The 19,922-nt window shown below is 40.3% G+C and overlaps 1 protein-coding gene across 4 annotated transcripts; it reads right to left on the bottom strand.

The window, feature by feature from the left end:
* Positions 1-753: 753 nt before the first annotated feature.
* Positions 754-18,984, bottom strand: tspan11 (tetraspanin 11). 4 transcript variants are annotated; one of them, XM_078242671.1, is made up of 9 exons: positions 18,882-18,984; positions 15,114-15,221; positions 12,120-12,311; positions 9,530-9,604; positions 7,567-7,671; positions 6,957-7,115; positions 5,659-5,745; positions 4,367-4,490; positions 754-2,267 (listed from the first exon to the last, which is right to left on the bottom strand). In XM_078242671.1, the coding sequence occupies exons 2-8, from the start codon at positions 15,198-15,200 to the stop codon at positions 4,413-4,415; spliced, it is 783 nt and encodes a 260-aa protein (XP_078098797.1). In that variant the 5' UTR covers positions 15,201-15,221; positions 18,882-18,984; the 3' UTR covers positions 754-2,267; positions 4,367-4,412. The 4 variants fall into 4 exon arrangements, with proteins under 4 accessions (XP_078098797.1, XP_078098796.1, XP_078098794.1 ...); XM_078242670.1 differs by having other exon boundaries at positions 18,826-18,983; XM_078242668.1 differs by lacking the exon at positions 18,882-18,984 and adding an exon at positions 15,333-15,608.
* Between the last annotated feature and the right edge of the window lie 938 nt (positions 18,985-19,922).

The raw sequence follows: 19,922 nt of genomic DNA, 5'->3' as shown, positions 1-19,922 counted from the left end.
ATGTTCTCTTACTGTAGCCCACACACTTCATGATAATGTAACCAATCTCAACCTGAGATCTCACTCCAGCTTACATTATCTTGAACGCCACAGCTTACTGTTGGTACATTATTGTACACGACCATTTAAAAAAGCAAACTGGATTTGATATGGGTGTAATAAGAAGCCACCGTTTATGAAAAAATAGAGTGAATCATTTTTAGTATGAATCAATTTGACCCTCACGGTTTCAAAACACAACAGGACACATGCAAATGGCATGTTTGTTCTAATTTGGCATGTCTCTATAAGGCCCAGAGAAGAGATTGAATCTTTACAAACATGACACTACAAGACAATCAGGTTAAGAGTATCCTTTGCTATTAGGGAATGCAACTTTGAGCATCGGGTGGGACCAAAGTGGCTCAGTTTTAACAAAACGGTACGAATGTTAACATGACATTGGATTACAATCCTGTATCTACTGCAAACAGAAGATCTTTGTCTCCCTCTAGTGGTTAACTACTCCAGCTGACAGAACCCTAAAATATTTGAGTCCATGGAGAAATTTCATAGTCTGCATACATTCTCCAGCCCTCTGGGACAAACATATGATTCTTTCTCAGGGAAATAAACTGACTGAACTTGACATAATGCCACCATGATCATAATCTCATCAACTAGAGCACTGCCAAACAAACAACAATCACGGCATCATAGCTGACGGTCTAAAACAACTCTTAAATATTTGTCTTTCATTAACACAATGCAATGCCGTATTTAAACATTTATTTATGTGTTTCATATCAATATTTTGAAAAGCACAGTCAGTAGATGGAGCACATGCCAATGTCATATATCATCATCTCATAAACAACCATCTACATACATTAGCACCCTTCATTTGTAAGTCAATCAGGGGTGGCAAAAACAAACACAAATCCAAGGAGATCACTTTATAAGAGTCTTGGCAATGGTGTTGTATTATTGCAAACGATATAAAAAATGTCAAACAGATATTTAACTTTTTGATCTTCGAAACAGAAACAACTATATCCACAGAGTATGTATTTCTCTTACTTTATAATCCACACAGCTAAGACAAGTCTTAGCACCTCTGCAGTAGAGTGGCCACTCATTGTTCCACGAGTAATAGCTACAGGAAAAGTGGTGGCAAGTGATAGATTAGGCAGTGCAACAACATCGTCCATGCTTAAGCTCTCCTTACAAAGCTTCATCTTCTTCACTGTAGATAATGAAACCTCAGTGTGTCAAGGAACGGATATAAATATGTCTAATATTCACAGAAGGCAATGTTTGTTAATGTTATATCCATCTGACATGTATAATCATCTTGAGTGTCACGCATTAAGATAAATAGCTGATTTTGATGTACTGCAAAATTCTAAAGTATGGCATGTACTGTAGTTTAAATATTACACAGTATAGTATATGACCAGTGCCAACCACTAGGTGGAGTTATAAATTCAGGGATCGGACAACCATTTAAGAAAAGGGATTTCACTTTTTCCTTTAATTATTAGACCGTCTGAGAATGTCTTCATGTTTGTAGCCATACACTTAATTGTAATAACTACCCTACAGTTCAACATTCAGTGCTGCTATTTTCAGGAATATAGACATAACTACAAATATAAAAGATAGTAAACTAGATTTCATTTGCTGCCGCTTATCAGTGCTTTGTCAGCTCCCTTTAAGATTTCAGGCACAGAATTAATACATAATCATTTACCAGCAGAAGGGTGAAAGAGGCACATTGTGTTTACATAATATACAACCAAACCAAAAATGACCTGTCTCTCTGCACAGTGAAAACATGATGAATCAATTTGGATCATCATTAGCTAAACAGAGTAGGATGCATTATGACTATGCACGTCCCTTTCTTTTGTCCTGCTCAAACTAAAGCATGCATCCAAGCCAAGGCAATGACGCAAACAGACATGTTCCAGTAGGCCGAGATCAGAGTCAGGTACCAGAAATGTATGAGCCTGGATCAAACTACTTTGTAACGCGAGTACAATACTGTACAAGAGGAACCACAAATCAGCCTGGTTGGTCTGCAATCTGGGTGACCTGGAACGTGTCTGTGCACTTGGCTTCGATCACCAGGTCAGAGTTCAAGATTCAGAGGTTGAAGTTAAGGTGTCAGCAGGTCATTGTTCCATCTGCCTGTTGAGGATGGTGTGTTGGGGGGCCTGGCGTGCTCAGTAAGGGTCCATCTTGATCCTTTTGTACAAGCAGCTGGTGAACACCATGCCACAGACCTGAAAACAGGAAGTGGTAGGTCAAAAAGTGCTGCTCCATGGCACCACGGGAGACTGCAGGAAGCTGGAATGCTATTGACTGTGGGGATAGAGAGGGGTTAAAGGTGATGGGGATTAGAGACCTGCTGGAAGGTATGTAGCTGGTTACTATGGGGATGGCAGGAGTCAAGCAGCCATTATTGCAGCAAGAAGCATGTGTGTGCACAGGCTTGCACAAGCAGATATGAGATAACGCGTTGGGGGTGGGGTCAACAAGAAGATTTATGCACAAATATTCATCACAAATAACACTACTACTGTACATGAATACTATTAAATTTGGGCTTAGACTGACGATTATTCAAAGCAATCTAAAGTAACATTGTAATGGCTAAAAAAGGAATGTAGAGCTGCAAAGATGAATCGATAAGTTGTCAACTTTTAAATTAATCAATTTTGATAATCGATTAGTCAGTTTGAGTAATTTTTTAAGACAAAAGTAAAAATTCTTTGATTCCAGCTTCTTAAATGTGAATATTGTCTAGTTTCTTCTCTCCTCTGTGACAGTAAACTGAATATCTTTGAGTTGTGGACAAAACAAGTCATTTGAGGACGTCATCTTGGGCTTTTGGGAAACACTGATCGACATTTTCCACCATTTTCTGACATTTTATAGACCAAACAACTAATCGATGAATCGAGAAAATAATCAAAAGATGAATCGACTATAAAAATAATCGTTGAAAGGATTGTGTCCAACAATTTGTCTGATTACATAATTAAGTTAAAAATTCATGTGCAGGTTTCTACGTTTATAAAGACATGATGCGATGCTGTAATCTCTTGGCATCGGGCTAAAGACACAGGTGTACGCAGTACTTTGAAGAATCAACGAGACATGACTTACAGAATCACTATACTATAGAAATGGTCCAAAAATAAAAGGAAGAACAGCAGGAACCGATATTGACTGAAGCCACTGGGCCTGCCAAGCTTGATGGATAAACAGGCAAGTGCCCAGATTCAATCTTAGAGTCTCTAAAAGCCCTCTGAGAAAGCCTTATCGAGGGAGTCAGCATAGTGTATTATTGACTCACAATGTCAATAATACACAATGTCACAATATCACAATCTCTCTTCAGCCAAGTTTCTGATTTTTGTTTCCCACTTCTCCACCACTACCAGTAATGGAATATAGAAGCGTGATATTTTGGCTCAGAGAACCATGCCATGAAAGGAAAAAGTGAAAAAAACAGTCCCTCTACTTTTTTGTTTTGTTGAAGCCTAATTTCAGAAGAAAGTGGATATTGATACAACAAAGCAATTAAAGTAACAGTGTAAAGTGTTGAATGGCAGGTGTTTGTTAAAAATCTTATCTGGGAACCCCAAACAGAGTTACAGTCATTCCGAATCACTATTAAAGTAACTCAATGTTCATGACAGCCTAATCTATTTTACATCGCAAGTAACTATAGCAACAACACTCACGCTTTTCTTGAATGATGATGTACTAGTACTGTAGGTGTCTGAATTTAAAAAAAGAAACAGCAAATTGAGGTAAGGTAAATACTCCTGCTACCAACTTTTGTAACTATCAGAATAAATTAGAATCATCTAAAAATTGCATACCAAATCCATCCCACGACTTGTTACCATCTTATTATTAAAATATAGTGAAGCTATAAGGTAATAAGGTTTCAATTTGAAGTTAAACTGCAAACAGAAATGTACAGCAAGTACAGTAGGCGTTTTGTCTTTTCTTGTGAGCGCTGGTACTTTAGGGAATGAGGCACTTCTGTTTTAAGATACAGAACATGACTCTAGCTAATTACATTCATTGTGCAAAAGCAGTTTAATTAATTAATCAAACCATTCTCATGATGCGTTTGACCTTTATCAGCCACAACAGCCCATTATCACAATATACAGAGCAACAATCTGCAAAGTACAGCCAAAGCCAGGCAGCTGCATGCATCACGCTCAGCAAAAGACCATGTAAGAACATAAATACGTTCATTTGTTATACACGTAGCCCAGATATTTCACATTTAACACAGAGCGGACAAACACACAAGGACAAACATGCAGTTAGATATCAAATTTCCACAATGCCTTCCAACCTTGTCTCTCCAGTTGATTAAACCACAAAGTTGCTCTAGGGCTAAATCACAATGTACCGAAGTTCTCTTCCTCTTCTTTATAGAGTAGATAGATAAAGCAGGCTGTCAAGAAAGCCCCAGCCAGCTACAGTGACACCACACACACACACACACACACACACACACACACACACGGAGATAAAAACATACAGTACAATTCACCATAGACATGTTAGTGTTGTACACAAGACACACGTGTAAATTGACAAAACAAACTACAGCTAGTCTGAATTAACACGAATCTCAACAAATCTACATTATTTCAGTCAGTCTGACAGGTTCTAGAGGCAGGGAAGTGTACCAACATTAAGACAGACTAAAACAGTTGACAAAGACAAGACGTACAGTAAGCCTACAGTATGAAAGGAAAGCAAACATGCTTGGATTGAAACGTGTTAAATCACACTACACAGGCTCACATAGCACTTTGGCTTTTACATCCATTTCCTCAGGTGTGTTTTATATATATTTAGTACCTCATCTATATGTTCAGCATAATCCCCTCAGATCTTTTAGGGACGAAAAACGATCTTTACAGCTTTATTTTTAAATGTTTTTGTCAAAGAATGGTGATCTCTCCGCTTTTGCTGTTGCAAGCCTCTATTGTTACAGTAGAGAAGTTCTGGCCTTATGTCAGCAGCACGTCTGGCCTCATTCTCAGTTACCGTTTTCCTGATTAAAACTCTTCAGCCCGAGAACAGCATGTAAAATGGTAGATATTTGAAGGGCATATCAGTCATACAAAGACCACTGGAAAGAATCAATGCAGGTTTGTTTGGTCTCAAGTTTCCCTCAAGTTAATTTACAAAGAGATGGTACAGAGCTACAAGTGGACTCTCAGCCAGCACAGAATTATAGAAAAAAAAGCAACCCTGTATGCCTCCTTGGCCTCTGTGTGGCTTAAAAGCTTGCGTCCATCTCGGGCTGGGACAAAAATCAGATAATGATGACTGAGAGACTCGAGTGAGATGAAAAGAAATGTCCATTTAGAGGTTGTTGACCTGTGATGGTATATTTTCAATGATGAGAAGACTAAAACCCATCCGACTGGGTTTTTTTTTTCTTTTTTTTTTTCTTTTTTTTAAACAAAGGGCAGCATTCATACACAGAGATAAAAGCAGGATATACTTTTTGCTAAAATAATAATTGGGCTTATATACAGCACAGTTTGTTCAGGACGAAGACTGAAGACTGAATTGTATACTTGTTCTCCAACAACTATCTGAACTACGTACATATCATATTTTACTTGCCTGCAGACAAGCCACTCCTATTCCCACAGCACCAATGATCAAGAGGTGTTCGGCTAGAAACTGCTCCAGCTTCGTGATGCAACCACCCTGCAAAGTCAAAGGCTGAAAGTTAAAATAATTTAATAGATAATAAACACCCCTGTACAAATAGCTACAGTATTAAAAGGAGAATTCCGGTCAATTTCAACAGATAGCTCTGTTGTTTGGAAATTTGGAGTGCTGGCAGTAGCAAAAAAACGAAAACAATCGGTGCTGCCTACACCGTGTTATCCTCCTGCTAGCGTTAGCACCCAACAGGCTTAAACAGGGCAAGTTTTAAACGTGTTTTAAGCCTCTAAACATGTTTGAAATGTCATTACAAGTGCCTACCCATGTGCAGTGATTCCTTCCGAGGGAACACAGCGAATGTGACTGCAGTACATGTGACAGAAAGGCATAAAAGTTGTGTTAATCCAGCCAGTGCACATACCTCTGTTAATTTCCTGTTTTCCGGTCAAGTCCACACTAGTCGATTGTCAAACTCATACAATCCAATATTCCAGTCAAATTTGCTGTGTTCCCTCGGAAGGAATCACTGCACATCGGTAGGCACTTATAATGACATTTCGAGCAGATTAGAGGCTAAAAACACGTTTAAAACTTGCCCTGTTTAAGCCTGTTGGGTGCTAACGCTAGCAGGGGGATAACTCGGCGGCTCAGAGGCTTTTATCAGAGAAAAGCATCAAACTACAGTGTTTTCTCTGTTTCTGTAACTATTTTAGTTCAAGTAGGGAAATATCAGTACATTGGAAAATCTCAAAAGTACTCTTGTGATAGTCTTATGGCAGCAAGCATTGCCCAGTGAATATATTTGTCAATCAATAGAGAATTCCATAAATGCAACGTGATTTATGGTTCTGAGGAGGCTCCACGCAGAGCTTTCGCCGTAGCCTACGTAAGTGGCCTGAAGCTTATACTTGTGCGTTGGTGTGTGCGTCGAGCCGTCATGTGTGTGTGTGTGTCTGTGTGTGTGTGTGTGTGGGGAGTGGGTGATAGAGCGAGGGAGAAAGTGAGAGAGTGACGACGATTAGCTTCGGAGCGAGTAGCGACTCTAGAGTCCTAGTGAGAGAAACAAAGTGTCTCCCCTGTGTTTTCTGACCATGGTGGGACATGGCAGGAAAAGTTAACCCTCTCCTTGATTTCAGGTTGTTTATGGAGAAGTAGAACCAGGAAATGAGTCGGGGGAAATGCAACGCTGCCAAGTCACGGCATTTAAAGCTTTAAAGCTAACCCCCCCCAGAAGTGTGTAGTGCACTAACCTCCACCTTGTAGATGTTGGAGGGGTGGTCTCTCTTGCCACAGTGAAGGGTGATAGTCTTACAGCAGCTGTCAGGGACCACCCTGTCTTCGGCCTGCTTTGATGAAATGTACACACTCACCATCCAATCATGGGAGTTGTTGCTGCCACAGCACTTGAACTGGAGAGGCAGAGAGAGGAAAGCAAAAGGTTTGGTTTCATGATGTCACACACTGTTAGAAAAGCCCATCTTCTTTGATATACTTGTTTGGCTCAAATCATTATTCTATAAACTTCCTGCAACTGAAGGGAGTGGTTTACTTTCCTTGCAGGGATTTGGACAAAATGACTTTAGCTCTGGGTATTTCACTAGTCATTTTGGGAGCAATACATTGAGCAAACCCCAAAGGATAACACAGAGCTATGAGCAATTTCTTCTTCTGAATTTTCAGCATCATTTAAAACTACTTCGTATATGCTAGCTGCAGACTGAGTCATGAAAAACACATTTATAACAAAGTGTGACTATACGTACTATGTATGCTAGCTGAAGAAAAGTGTAGCATATAATCTCACATAAACCAACAACAACAAAACAACGCCTCAGAAGCTTTTGTAAATACAGTCCATACGTCCTGTTGTAGTCTGTCCACAGCTAATGTGATGGCCTCCTTCCCTGGCTGGGCGTAGTTATCTTTCATAGTCTGGTTGAGATGCTGCTTCAGCTCCTCACTCAGCTGGAAATGAGGAAGAAAGAGACAGACAGCAGACACAAACAACTTATTTATTACACATGGAAAACATCAAATGCAAAAATGTGCAGGAGCAAAGACATTTCAAAGATGAGAGTGTTGAAATGATCAGCTTGACAAAAGTGAGAGAGGGGGTGGATTAAGACAAGATAGACAGGTAGCAATTCCCATGCATTTGTGAGAGCTGCAATTGAAAAGTCAGATGAAAAATACATTGCAAAAAAGAGACTTTAAACACAGCCTTTGATGTGTGTGTATGTGTGTGTGTGTGTGTGTGTGTGTGTGTGTGTATGTATACACGCACACAGGAGAGACAACAAGAGAGAGAGAGAATGAAAGCCCTTTATTATCTCTAAAGTGATTCTATCCTGTGCTGAACCCTTTTCCATTATAATAAATCTCTGAGCTTTCAGATAGCATGGTGCTCTTTGCAGTCCTAGCTGAATGACAGGCAGATGTTTGTGAGTTAACGTGCACATATTATGAAAAAAATAAAAAAAAAAATCACTTTTTTTCTGGGATTTGGGGTGTTATTTTGTGTCTCTGGTGCTTCCACACACATACAAACTTGGAAAAAACCCATCCATGCTGTTTTGAGTGAGATACGGGTTTCTGGATGTCTTCTGCCTTCAGTCTCCGGGTGAGCTGTTCAAAACCTGCACGGCTTTCTACATCAGTAGCCAAGACGAGGTGGCTAACCGTAGCATGCTAGCATGCTAACTCATTCTCAATGGCAAAACACTGCTACAACACACACTAGTTCACCATAATCTACAAAAGAACTACTACTACTTACATGTCCCTGTTCTGCAGGTATTCCACCCAAAGTTGGAAGTGTGCCCTCGTTTAGGAAAAGTCTCCCGGCTAATCCTGCCTTGTACTGACTGAAGTTGTAGAAACAAACAGCTAGCTGATGTGATCCTTACCTAGCTACTGCGCATGTGCGCCTCCCAACAAAGATGGGATAGAAGTGCGATGCCTCACTCTGTAGCTAAAACAGAGAGCTCAACACACAGGGTGAAAAGAGGAGCTGCAGCAATGTGCAGTACAACAAAAATATGTTGTTTTTTTGAAAATTAAACTATGTAAACCTATTCTGGTACAACCTCAAAATACAATTATGAACCTAAAATGAGCATAATATGAGCACTTTAAAGATCCTCAGAACTCTGTGTTAGATAAACTCCAGACACTGAACATTATGCTCAGTGGAGGTGGAAAACAGTGACAAACCACATACACATATAAAAGAAAGAGCAGCAAAAAAAAGCAATGCTAAAAGATCTAATGTAGTTTCGCCAGCGACTCATCATCATCCGTGTCCTTGGAAAAAAAGACAACTAGGGAATAAATGATGAAAAAACGAGAAATAAAGTCAGTTGACTGCACTTACATCAAGGGGTTCCACGAGCCAAGACAACACAGCAAACAAATGGGGGTATCCATATTGATTAATTACTAGGCACATGGCATTGCCAACATCCTCAAAGCATATAATGATGCCCCGGAGTCTGTGGCCCTACATAGCAACTGTTCAGTTTCTGAACTTAGTCATCAAAAATCTCAGATGGCCTATTCTGAGATGGTAAGAGGTAACAAAGGTAATAAAAACTCTTAGTAGCATTTTCAGTCTCTATTTTACAACACTGTTTAAGGAGTTTCACTGCAGAGCTTTAAGTATTTTGCAGAAAGAGCCCGTCAACACACAGCCAGAGGGCCCACACAATCTGTAGCACTCAAACTTAAAAAACAATTAAAACATTCTCTCAGCAAAACCCCCTCAATGCCTGTGTGCATCTTATATTATATTGGCTACCTAAAATATTAGAACATTTTGACTTACCCTCTGGTAATAGACATAAGCCAGTACTCCAGCCACCAGTTCAATCAAGAAGATAAACAGGAGGCAGAAGAAATACTGTCAATGACAAACAGGACAGAGAGAGAGCACAGGAGGAAGCAATTCAATAAATTAGGCAAAAGAAGTCACCTTAATCCAGACATTTCAGCTTCATGGTCATCAAAACAGTCACTTGCTGAACTAACTCATTTAAGAAAGTTGCTCGCACTCGTGACGGTTCAATAAAGACTTCCATCAACTGTCATTGTGCTGCATCTGTCACTGCTAACACAGATGGCAATGATGCACAAAAAGAGACAACCCAGAAATCAATTTAACAGGCTGTAGAATCAGATTTCTCTTGGGCATCTTTTAAAGAGCTCCGCATGCTGCTTGAAACAAGTTATATTATGTATCATAATTAACTTCAAAACACCATCCCAACTAAAACTAAGTCAAGGTGATTTAAATATGAATCCACCACAGTATTGCTTGGGAAAACAAGGAAGATAATGGATCAGACATCAGATTGGTGTAATTAACTAAAACCAAAGAACAATACCTCAGCAGCTAAAAACTAAAATGTCAATGAAAAATAAACATGATGGCTCTAGTTGTTAGCTTTATAGTGGAAGCACTATTGTATGTCCTGAAACGCAGAACATTGTTATGTATAAACTGTGTAGCAAACAGATTGCCTGCACATTCAGGGCGCTCTGACACACAGGAAACTTAGACTTCGGAAACCAAGTGATGGCAAACTACTGTCTAAAACAAACAGCCGCAGGGGGAAAATAATCTCACTGTATTAATATATAAAGACACTTTAGCAAATGTTGGCTTCTGTTTTGCAGTTATCATGTCAGGCAGAAACACAGCCTGCTCGGTATCTCTTGGTTACAAGATTTCAAAAAACACTTCAGTCTCTGTGTGCCTGCTGCCCACACAAAATGCTAACTTCACCGCTTTTTACACACACGCATGCACACACACACACACACACACACACACACACACACACACACACACACACATCACTCAACCTCTATAAATACCACATCAATACAGTTGGTATTCAACCAAAATGCAACACAGACTCTGAATCCTCTACACATCTACCTTTTTAGATAGACCTATAAATAGTCCTGCGGCAGTGACCGTTAACCTCCCGCCTGCCTCTCTCACACTGGGCCCTGTCTCTGTAAAATAATGAGGTCCCTGTCAGAGCCATTTGTCAGCATCCAGAGACAGACCAGGGAGAGAATGTATTTTATGTTGTTGCATAGTGGTTATGTAGTAGTAGTTGTGCAGAGGTGAGACAACAATTGGTAGTCGAATCAGGCTCCTTAGATTGAACTGTCGATCATCACTTGCATTTGCGACTAAGGCCGGCTACACACTGGCTGCGTTGCGTGAGCATGTCAGCTGTGTGGCGTGTTTAGAGCAGACATTATTACCAGGGTTTCCCGCAGCACTTTGCAGTTTAGGCGGCCCGCCTTAACAACACGCGCATGCCGCCTTAACTGAGTCTTCAAAAAAAAATTTTTTTATATATATATATATATATATATATATATATATATATATATATATATATACACACACACACACACACATATATATAACCGCAAGTCGCATCAACACAGGCGAGTTGTAAAGATACCACCAATCACAACGGAAAGAGCATTTGCTGGTGGTGAGTGTAACTGTCATTTATTCACATTTAAAGGGATAAATCGCCATTTCACCGTTGCGTGTGCGTCGGAGTTTGTCAACAAATGTGAGGCAGCTGGGGCATGCCCGGGCAGAGACGGGGTGAGTGGACTTACCGGAGCGTTGGCATACGGCAGGCAGAGAACATTTATATATGTTTCTCTGTCCTGTTCTTGACATCAGTGAGGCTTTCTTCTCTTGTTTAAACGACATTGCAACTGTTATTTTGAAAAGCTGGTTATTTATTAATTATTTAAATTTAATATTTAGTGTAGTGTGTAGTACAGAGTCTGCACTACAGAGATGTATTAATTATATACTTAAATTTGATATTTAGTGTAGTGTGAGTAAATGAGTGAGTAAGTGTAGTAAATATCAGTCCCGCGCCCTGGCACTACATATTTTTTTGTCTTTGTTCTGGAAGTTGTTTGGTGTGGCTTCATCGTCTGCTTTATGTTTACTTGGCAGTCCTCACACAAACTTGTCCATGTTTTGCTAGCAGTGCAGCAGAACCCTGCATTATAAATAATTATAAAAGCTGCTGCCCAGTAAAACTGCAGTCTTCTGTTGCTGGCCACTGTTCAGTTGCAGTGCAGCTACTTTCTCCAGGGTATTTAAGAAATAACTGTTACCTGCACCTAAGCATTTTAGAGTAAACGACTCTGCTTTGCATTTTTGATGACATATCTTAAATAGTTACTTGTAAATGCAAATATATGTGCAAACAAAATAATATTTCTGTAAAGGCATCCAAAATGTAGAGATTTTAAATAAGCACTATTGCAAATCTGTCAAAATTCACATTCCGTCATCACATGTACATAACATACCATTTACAACAACCTCAGTCAAACCCCCCTCCATGGGTCCCCGGTCTCACCGTGGACAGACAGCTCTTCTGCTCTCGGATGACAGCACAACACCCCAAGAAGCCCGTAACCACCACCAGGCCGCCGGCCAGGATGAGGATATATGCCGACACAGCAAAAGTGCTGGAGGCCAGCAGACTCAAGTAGTCACTTTTCTCCACCAGAGTCCAGACTCCTACGCCCAAAACAGCTGCTCCACCCACCTGTAAAGGAAGAGAGAACGGAGGTGGTGGGGTAAAAATGACATTAGGCTGCAAAGATGAGGTAAGATATACAACTAATATGGGTGTAGCAAAAGCTTTCAGAGAAGGAACACAAGATGGAAAGACATGATAAAAGGCACAATAAAAGCATGGTGAAAAGGTATGAGTCATAAAAAGGAGAAAGAGGAGATATGGGTGACTTGAACAGAGAAAGGAAGACACACTGAGTGTGCCATGTCGATTCACTCCTAAAGAAAGACAAGTAAAAGACAAACAGGCACTTTACAGGGCAGGAAACGGCAAACAGGAAGTGAGTTCAATGCTTTCAGATGAGTCACAAAATGCAACATGAAAGGACAGTGGGTGAGTGAAAGGGGGCATTAGAAAGAAAAGAGAGGAAATAGAAAACGGTGAGAAGGGGCCAGGATAAAGCTTGATTTCTGGTTCTGCGGAGGCCCCACGCAGAGCTTTCGCCGTAGCCTACGTAAGTGGCCTGATGTTTATACTTGGTGTGTGCGTCGAGCCGGCATATGTGTGTGTGTGTGTGTGTGGGGAGTGTGTGATAGAGCGAGGGAGAAAGTGAGAGAGTGACGCGATTAGCTTCGGAGCGAGTAGCGACTCTAGAGTCCTAATCATAGGAGCAGTGGGGGTTCAATGGTCAAGTCAGGGCATAATGACCACTTCCTTACAAACAATCCTGGATAAGAGACTCAGGGTGGCGTCCAGGATCTGTTTCTATCATCAGTTTCAAAAGCGGATGGAGAGGAAATGCCTCAGAGAGTCTCTCCCCTTCATCCTCCCATTCCATTTCCGTCAAAAGCAAGATCCACAAACTACTCAAAACAACACATGCCCAAGCAAGGAGTACCACTTGGGTAAACACGGGCCTGCGGGAGATAACTCTTCCTAACTATTAGCATATTTAGGACATTTATTTTATTTATAACAAGTAAGATTTGCAAGTTCCACTGAATTATAAATTCCCATTTTTTAAATAATATAAACCAGGGCGCCCAACGTGGGACGCAGTATTAACAAAAAAAACGATATACTTATCAAATGTTTTAAACTGCCATGGCTTGGACTTGGCATGAAGATGCCAAAGCAGTTTACATTTATCACATCCTAGTCCAGTATCAAAACCAATTATTTAATACAAATCCTTAACAATCCTATTTAGTAGGGATGCATAAATCCAATCCGCTGCATCAATATCAAAGTGGATCAATTTGATATTAAGCAAGATGACCAGCTAAACCTTTTGCATACCGCTCCTTGTTAATATAAAACAAACAAAAAATGAGGTGAAAAGCCAGCAATGTCATCACAAAACATGTACTGTCCCCAAGACTGATGCATGTTATAACAAAAAAATAAAGGTCTATAAAAGTGATGTGAGTAAAACTATAGAGTAGAGCCTGTGGGCCAAGGAGGAGAGGGAGGCAACGTGATTATTCAAGGGATGAATTTCAAGGTGGTGACAGAGCTCTCTGAATGTCAGAAAAACAATAGTGTCAAATGTAAGGAAGTAAACAAAGACAAACAAACAAGACATGAGAAACACATGAAGTAGAGGACTAAATGAGAAGGCAGAGTAAACTGTGAGGAGGTGAACTACAGATGTCATGTGTTGTTGTGCTGGTTGTTTCTTAGGCTGTGACACATACCTCGCTGCTTCTACGGTGCGTTTCCATTTCATTTTCCTAAAGAACTCTGTTTTAATGTCTGTATATGTGCTACGTTGAAGCAGGAAGTGTTGCTCTGTCTCCACCCGTCTCTGTGGACAGAGCAGCCAGGTCTGTGTGTGGCCACTCAGTCTGTACCTGCTCAGAGTCTTTCTGAGTCTATGGTCACATATGGTTCTCGAGTATTCAGCTACTGTGTACTGCCGGTTTAGGGCTAAGTAACAATCCATTTTGCTTTGATGTTTAGTAGTTTCTTAGGTGATGTATTTCTCTTTTTGTCTGCAGATGATTTGGTTGGGCCGGATGGTTTCTCTCTCTCTCAGTTCAATTCATTTCATTTCAATTCAATTCAATTCAAGGGGCTTTATTGGCATGAATGTTTCAATAACAATGTTGCCAAAGCATCAGACAAAACACAATAAACAGTTATATGTACATTAACACAATATTAGGATGGGTTTATATCATTTTATTTCTCTCTCTCTCTCTCTCTCTCTTTTCTTTGCCTCAGACTTTGAAAATGTTTCAAATTGATCCCAGACACTCTTCAGAGTAGCTGTAAGAGCATACACGTTTAGCAGTGAATTGCAGTATCAAAAGTGTGGTGCCGAGAGCTGGTTTGACACACTGTTCCTCAACGTACACTGACAAGCCCTAAATAATCTATGACTCACTTTGGACCAAGTCCATAGCTCAGTCTTTCCACACTCAGAACTCTCCTTAATCCCCTCCCCGTTTCCACATTTCCCCTTCCCTTTAACGTCTCTCTGTCTGCAGTTGTTTTAAAGGAACATTGAAGCATTTTCTACTGTGTTATAGCACTAACTGTTGTATGCCGTTTCACTAAAATACAAGTGAAATTTTGCCCTTATCACTGTACTTGCCTCAATATTAAAATTATGATTTATTGATATTTACAGTCACTGTGAGACCTGTCAATGTTATACCAAATGATTTGGCAGCCAAAAGAGGTTCAATTCAAAGCTTATTTAATGCTGTTTGAGCACCACATTGAGACTAAACACAAGTGAAATAGGTGACAAAGTGTAACCACTGTAAAGCATTTTCCTGTAAGGTTTTAGTGAGTGCAAAAAAAGCGTTTACAGCGCTCACTTACCCAGAAGAGAAAGTTGAAAACAAAGAGCAGGTACTTGAGACACACTGTCAGCCAGTCCTCCTGGTTGTCTTTATAAGCCGCCGACATCTTCCTTCCTCCAGTGCAATTCTGAAAGTGCAGATTTTTTTTCAATGCATGAAAAGGATAATGGGAAATAAACCGTGTGAAAAATAAATGTGTAGACTCCACATACAACCCCAAATACTATACAGTACATACTATATATGTTTTGTACATTCTGCACTCAATCCATTCAGCCTCTTTTTTCTCATGGTAAACAGCTATTTTGTAAATATTTGTTTCTGTATTTATTGTTAATTTCATATTAATGTTCAATAGGGCTGAACTAATAGATTTTTCTGCCAGATCAGGGCTCTAGAGTGCGACCAAAATTTGTAAGGGTGTGACTAAGATTTTTCCTAGGTCGCACCGGTGCACCTAACGTCCTCACATCCGCTGCCTCTCCACGAACGAAGCAATGTCGTTTATGTGGATATGGTTTAATGTTGCGTTACATGACCCATTCCTTCTGTAAGCCGTGCCTGTGTTTGGATCTCTCCTCCGCACAGCCCCGCCCCCAGTCACTCACACACGGCTCCCCTGCAACATGCAGACAGACACAACCGCCGGTCCAAACTGCTGACATTTGTCTACAGTTTTAATTGTTATTAACACAGCTGTATATTGTTAAGTATGAGAGGGAAACCTGTATTGGTACCAGTGTTTCCGCTGGTAACTCTCTGTTATTGCGGCCGCCACGGCGAAAAAACACATTAGAAGTTATTAAATGCAACCGTCTTCAGTTCGTTAAGTAATAGCGTGAGATGGAGCCTGCTGGACCTGGGCGAGAGATGTGACCCATGGCCAGAATATCATAGTTCATAAAAATGCAGCGCAGTGACGATACAGGCATTTCATAGCCTACACAAGACGTGTGTAACGCGGCTGACCCGCCAAAGCGCATTCGACCCGTGCTGGACCCATTCATAATGAGTCAGCCGTCACTCTGTGAGTAGCATACGCTTCAGTCCATCGCACTTCCCTCTCTCTCGGTTTTATTTTTATTTTTATTTTTTTTAAGATTTTGGGCTTTATTTTGATAGGAAAGCTGAAGACATGAAAGGGGAGAGAGAGGGGGGAATGACATGCAGGAGAGGGCCGCAGGTCGGAGTCGAACCTCTATATATACCAACTGAGCTATCCGGGCGTCCTCTCTCTCTTTTAATCAGTCCGTTATCGTTGTTGAAAACAAGTGAAGGAGCTTTCTCAGAGATATATATATTTTTTAATATATCCTAAGCTATTTATTTCAGATAACTTTCTGAATGTGTTGCAGCTGTATATTTCCAAACTGGTAAAGGAAACCCTGGCTTTGCATTTTATTTTAATCACAATCTGTTTTAATAAAAGAGCTTGTGAAAAGTGGCTTTGACTTAAAACTGAACATTTAGCCCACTTGTTAAAAAAATACAGAGCTATATCCCCATTCAGCGTTAACGGCGACGCGAGAAAAAATTTGGGTGCACCTACATTTTGTGCTGGTGCACCTAAATAAAAAAGTTAGGCGCACCAGTGCAACCAAGGCAAAAAGTTAGTCTGGAGCCCTGGAGATATTGCGATAACAATTCGATTGTGATTTTTATTTTTTTTTGTGCTACATATTGCACCTTCTACGATCAGGTGAAAAAAAATGAAAATGAAAAATCCACTGAAAATACAACATTTCTTTAAACAATCTGTGATATGTAACATTATTCCATCATTTATCTTATGACATAACAGTAAATATAATAATGAAAAGAGGAATAAATGTTAAATGTTGAATCAAATGTTACACCAAACATTTGACTAAATAATTCACCTTGTGACGGGTTACTTACTGACTTTGATTTTTTGATTCTGAAATGTAAGGTCAGAATATAATTGAATTGTTTTCCTTCTGATAATACTCAGGCTTTGCTACCACAACCCAAATGTCTTAGCCCTTATCTGACATAAAAAGGAAAATGAAATGGAATAAAAGCATAACACAGCAAACACACAAATACTGACACTGACAGACAGGTAAATAGGGTTGTTGTTTGCCAAAGGGATACAGCTGCCTATGTCCCAGCAAAAGCAACATCCCAGCAGCTACATCAAGTCCCCTTCGCATTTACAGTTTGCGTGCTTTTCCAAGTCAGATAACTACAAAATAAAAAGGCTCAAATGTCCTCACATTACTCCTCCTAAACCCCAATGATCATACAGCAATATGAAGATCATTACGTAGTATACAGTATGGGAAAAAACTTGAATCATACTAACAAGCTAATGTCACATTTATGTCAATATACTGCAACTGTGAACTTTTCATTTTGACTATTGTCTAAGATACTTCCTCTGCTATACACACTATCAAGGTCTCCATTGGGGTACACCTAGTCTCGCATTGCCAGACCTTCCTCCACAGCGCTGCAGAGGAGGGTCTGGCTAGTCCACACAGCATTCCGGGATGGGAGAAAAACGTGCTCTGGTTTATTGGCATCTCTTTAAACCAATCACAATCGTCTTGGGTTCCACTAAGCACCGGGCAGAGCCACGGTGCCTCTGAAAAATAGCCTTGGGAAGGTACATGTGTACGTTCAAAAGTTGTTTTAGTCGTGTAACAGAAAACTCAGATTGGACAGATAGTCTAGCTAGCTGTCTGGATTTACCCTGCAGAGATCTGAGGAGCAGTTAACCATAGTCCTCAGAAATCCACCGGAGTTTAGAATGCCAACACAAGGAAAGCTGAAGGTGGCACCTGGCCATGCAAAATATGTTTGCTTTTATTCACCAAGGTTTTGATAAACTGCATCTGCCCAGGCACAATGGTAGTGAGTTTTATTTGGGGTGTTCACAGTATCAGGAAGAAAAAAACAACAGTTTCATCTATTTACATAAAGTCCCCCCATTGCTCTGGATAATTGTGCCTCAGTGTTCCACATGGATTATTTCTTCAAGAAAAAGTAGTTCCAATTATTCTGTTCTTCTCAATGCATTCTGTGGATTATGGAGTATTGTGGCACTATTTCTGTTTTGTTTTTTTCAATACTTTGAGCACCCAAAGATACATTTTTATGTACTACTATTGTGAAGGAGTGAAAGCAAATACGTACTTGAGGTGACCATGACAGCTACAGTATTAGCCCCTGCCCAGTCCTCACCTGAAGTCACCTAGCTGTGACCAGCCCACACTTAGCTACTTTAGCTAATGAATGCACAAAACAGAACCACTCGACGTTTTATCCGTAATTTAGTAAGCAAACATGCAGTTTAACTAGCGTAGGCCAATAGCCTAACGTTACATATCTTGCAGTGTTTTTTATTTGCTGTTTAAATACAGTCGTTTAAACAGGCACCAGCTGTTAACGTGATTTTATAGCACTTAACGTTACTTAAATGGTTTCTTCTAGGAATGATGCCCTGCCTCGGAGATTTCGGACTTTGACCACTGCAGGCGTCTCAAGCAGCCCATATAACTCGGGCACATATAGCTAGGTCCTTTACGGTTTATGACAAACTTTCTTGCCTCCCTTTGACAGGATGGGGTGCAAGCTTCGAGCATCCTGAGAAGAAAAACAACATCCCATCCACCTGCGTCGTTGACGCGCAGGACTTCATACACAACCATTTAACCATTTACATCGACATATTAACGTTTTCGTTTTATAGCCAAGCACATACTCACCAGACCAACGTTAGCGATGATAAAAATAAAAAATAAACTCGTTTTGTTGCTGTTACCGTAAAATCAAAGTGTACAACAGCCCTGAAGCAGTGAACGTTTTTTCCAGTCAAGCTTGTTGCATTCAGTGTGTCCGACAGCAGGTTCGTGCGGATGCTGCCTTTGGGTGCAGCTCGTGTTTTCGATGTTTAGAAGTATAACAAGACTTGAAGGTAGTAGACTCATAGAAATGAACCAAGTCAAAGAGACCAGGCAGAATTTGGGTTAAAAATGGGACGACAGTATATATTTTGCATTAAATGTATTTGTTTCGGGCTATGTACACAATAAAAGTGTACGTTTATTACATAGGTAAGCTATACAACTTGTTTATTGACTTTTATTCTATGATTTTATTCATATTTCTGACAGTCCTTGAAGGCCGCACAGTGTGAACTTGTTGAAAGGGTCACAGTGTGGAGTGAGAAGGAAATGGACACGAGATAGGCTGAATACCACAGTGCCATTAACAGCATAGCCTTGGTTACAATGTAACCACATAGCCCCTGAAGAATTTCTCAATGAGGTGCACATGAATAAACAAAGATAAAGAGGGAGGGGGGGAGCACAAATTACAGTAAACAAACTCTGTGTAGGCTTTTTTGCAAGTCAAGTTTGTACATAAATGAATGTCTAATAAATAGTTGAATACTGTTGACATGGATACATCTCATTAAGAATTCCATCAAGCCAGTACGACTAACAATTGATTTTCAAATTGCTCTTCATTAAATAAAGGCAGTTTCTTCATGGCAGTGGTGTCCTAAAGCTTAAAGAAGCGAGCTTGAGGTCACCGGTTCAATCCCCAGACCTGCAGGATAAAATCTGGGTGGGGAAAGTTAAAAAGCAGCACTTGTCCCTCCCTCATTACCACCACTGAGGTGCCCTTGAGCAAGGCCCTTAACCCCAATGGCTCCAGTGGAGCTGCTCACTGGCCAGCAGATCAGACTGTGGTTGTACTGGGCAGCTTCCAGATATGAATGTGGAACTGTGTGAATGTGACAGGTCGTCGTTGCAAATGAGAAGTTGTTCTCAATCGACTTACCTGGATAAAGGTTAAA

The sequence above is a fragment of the Sander vitreus genome, chromosome 23 (assembly GCF_031162955.1).
Source record: "Sander vitreus isolate 19-12246 chromosome 23, sanVit1, whole genome shotgun sequence".
Lineage (NCBI taxonomy): Eukaryota > Metazoa > Chordata > Actinopteri > Perciformes > Percidae > Sander > Sander vitreus.
Note: the sequence above shows the minus strand (reverse complement) of the source record. Positions and strands in the feature narration are given on the sequence as shown.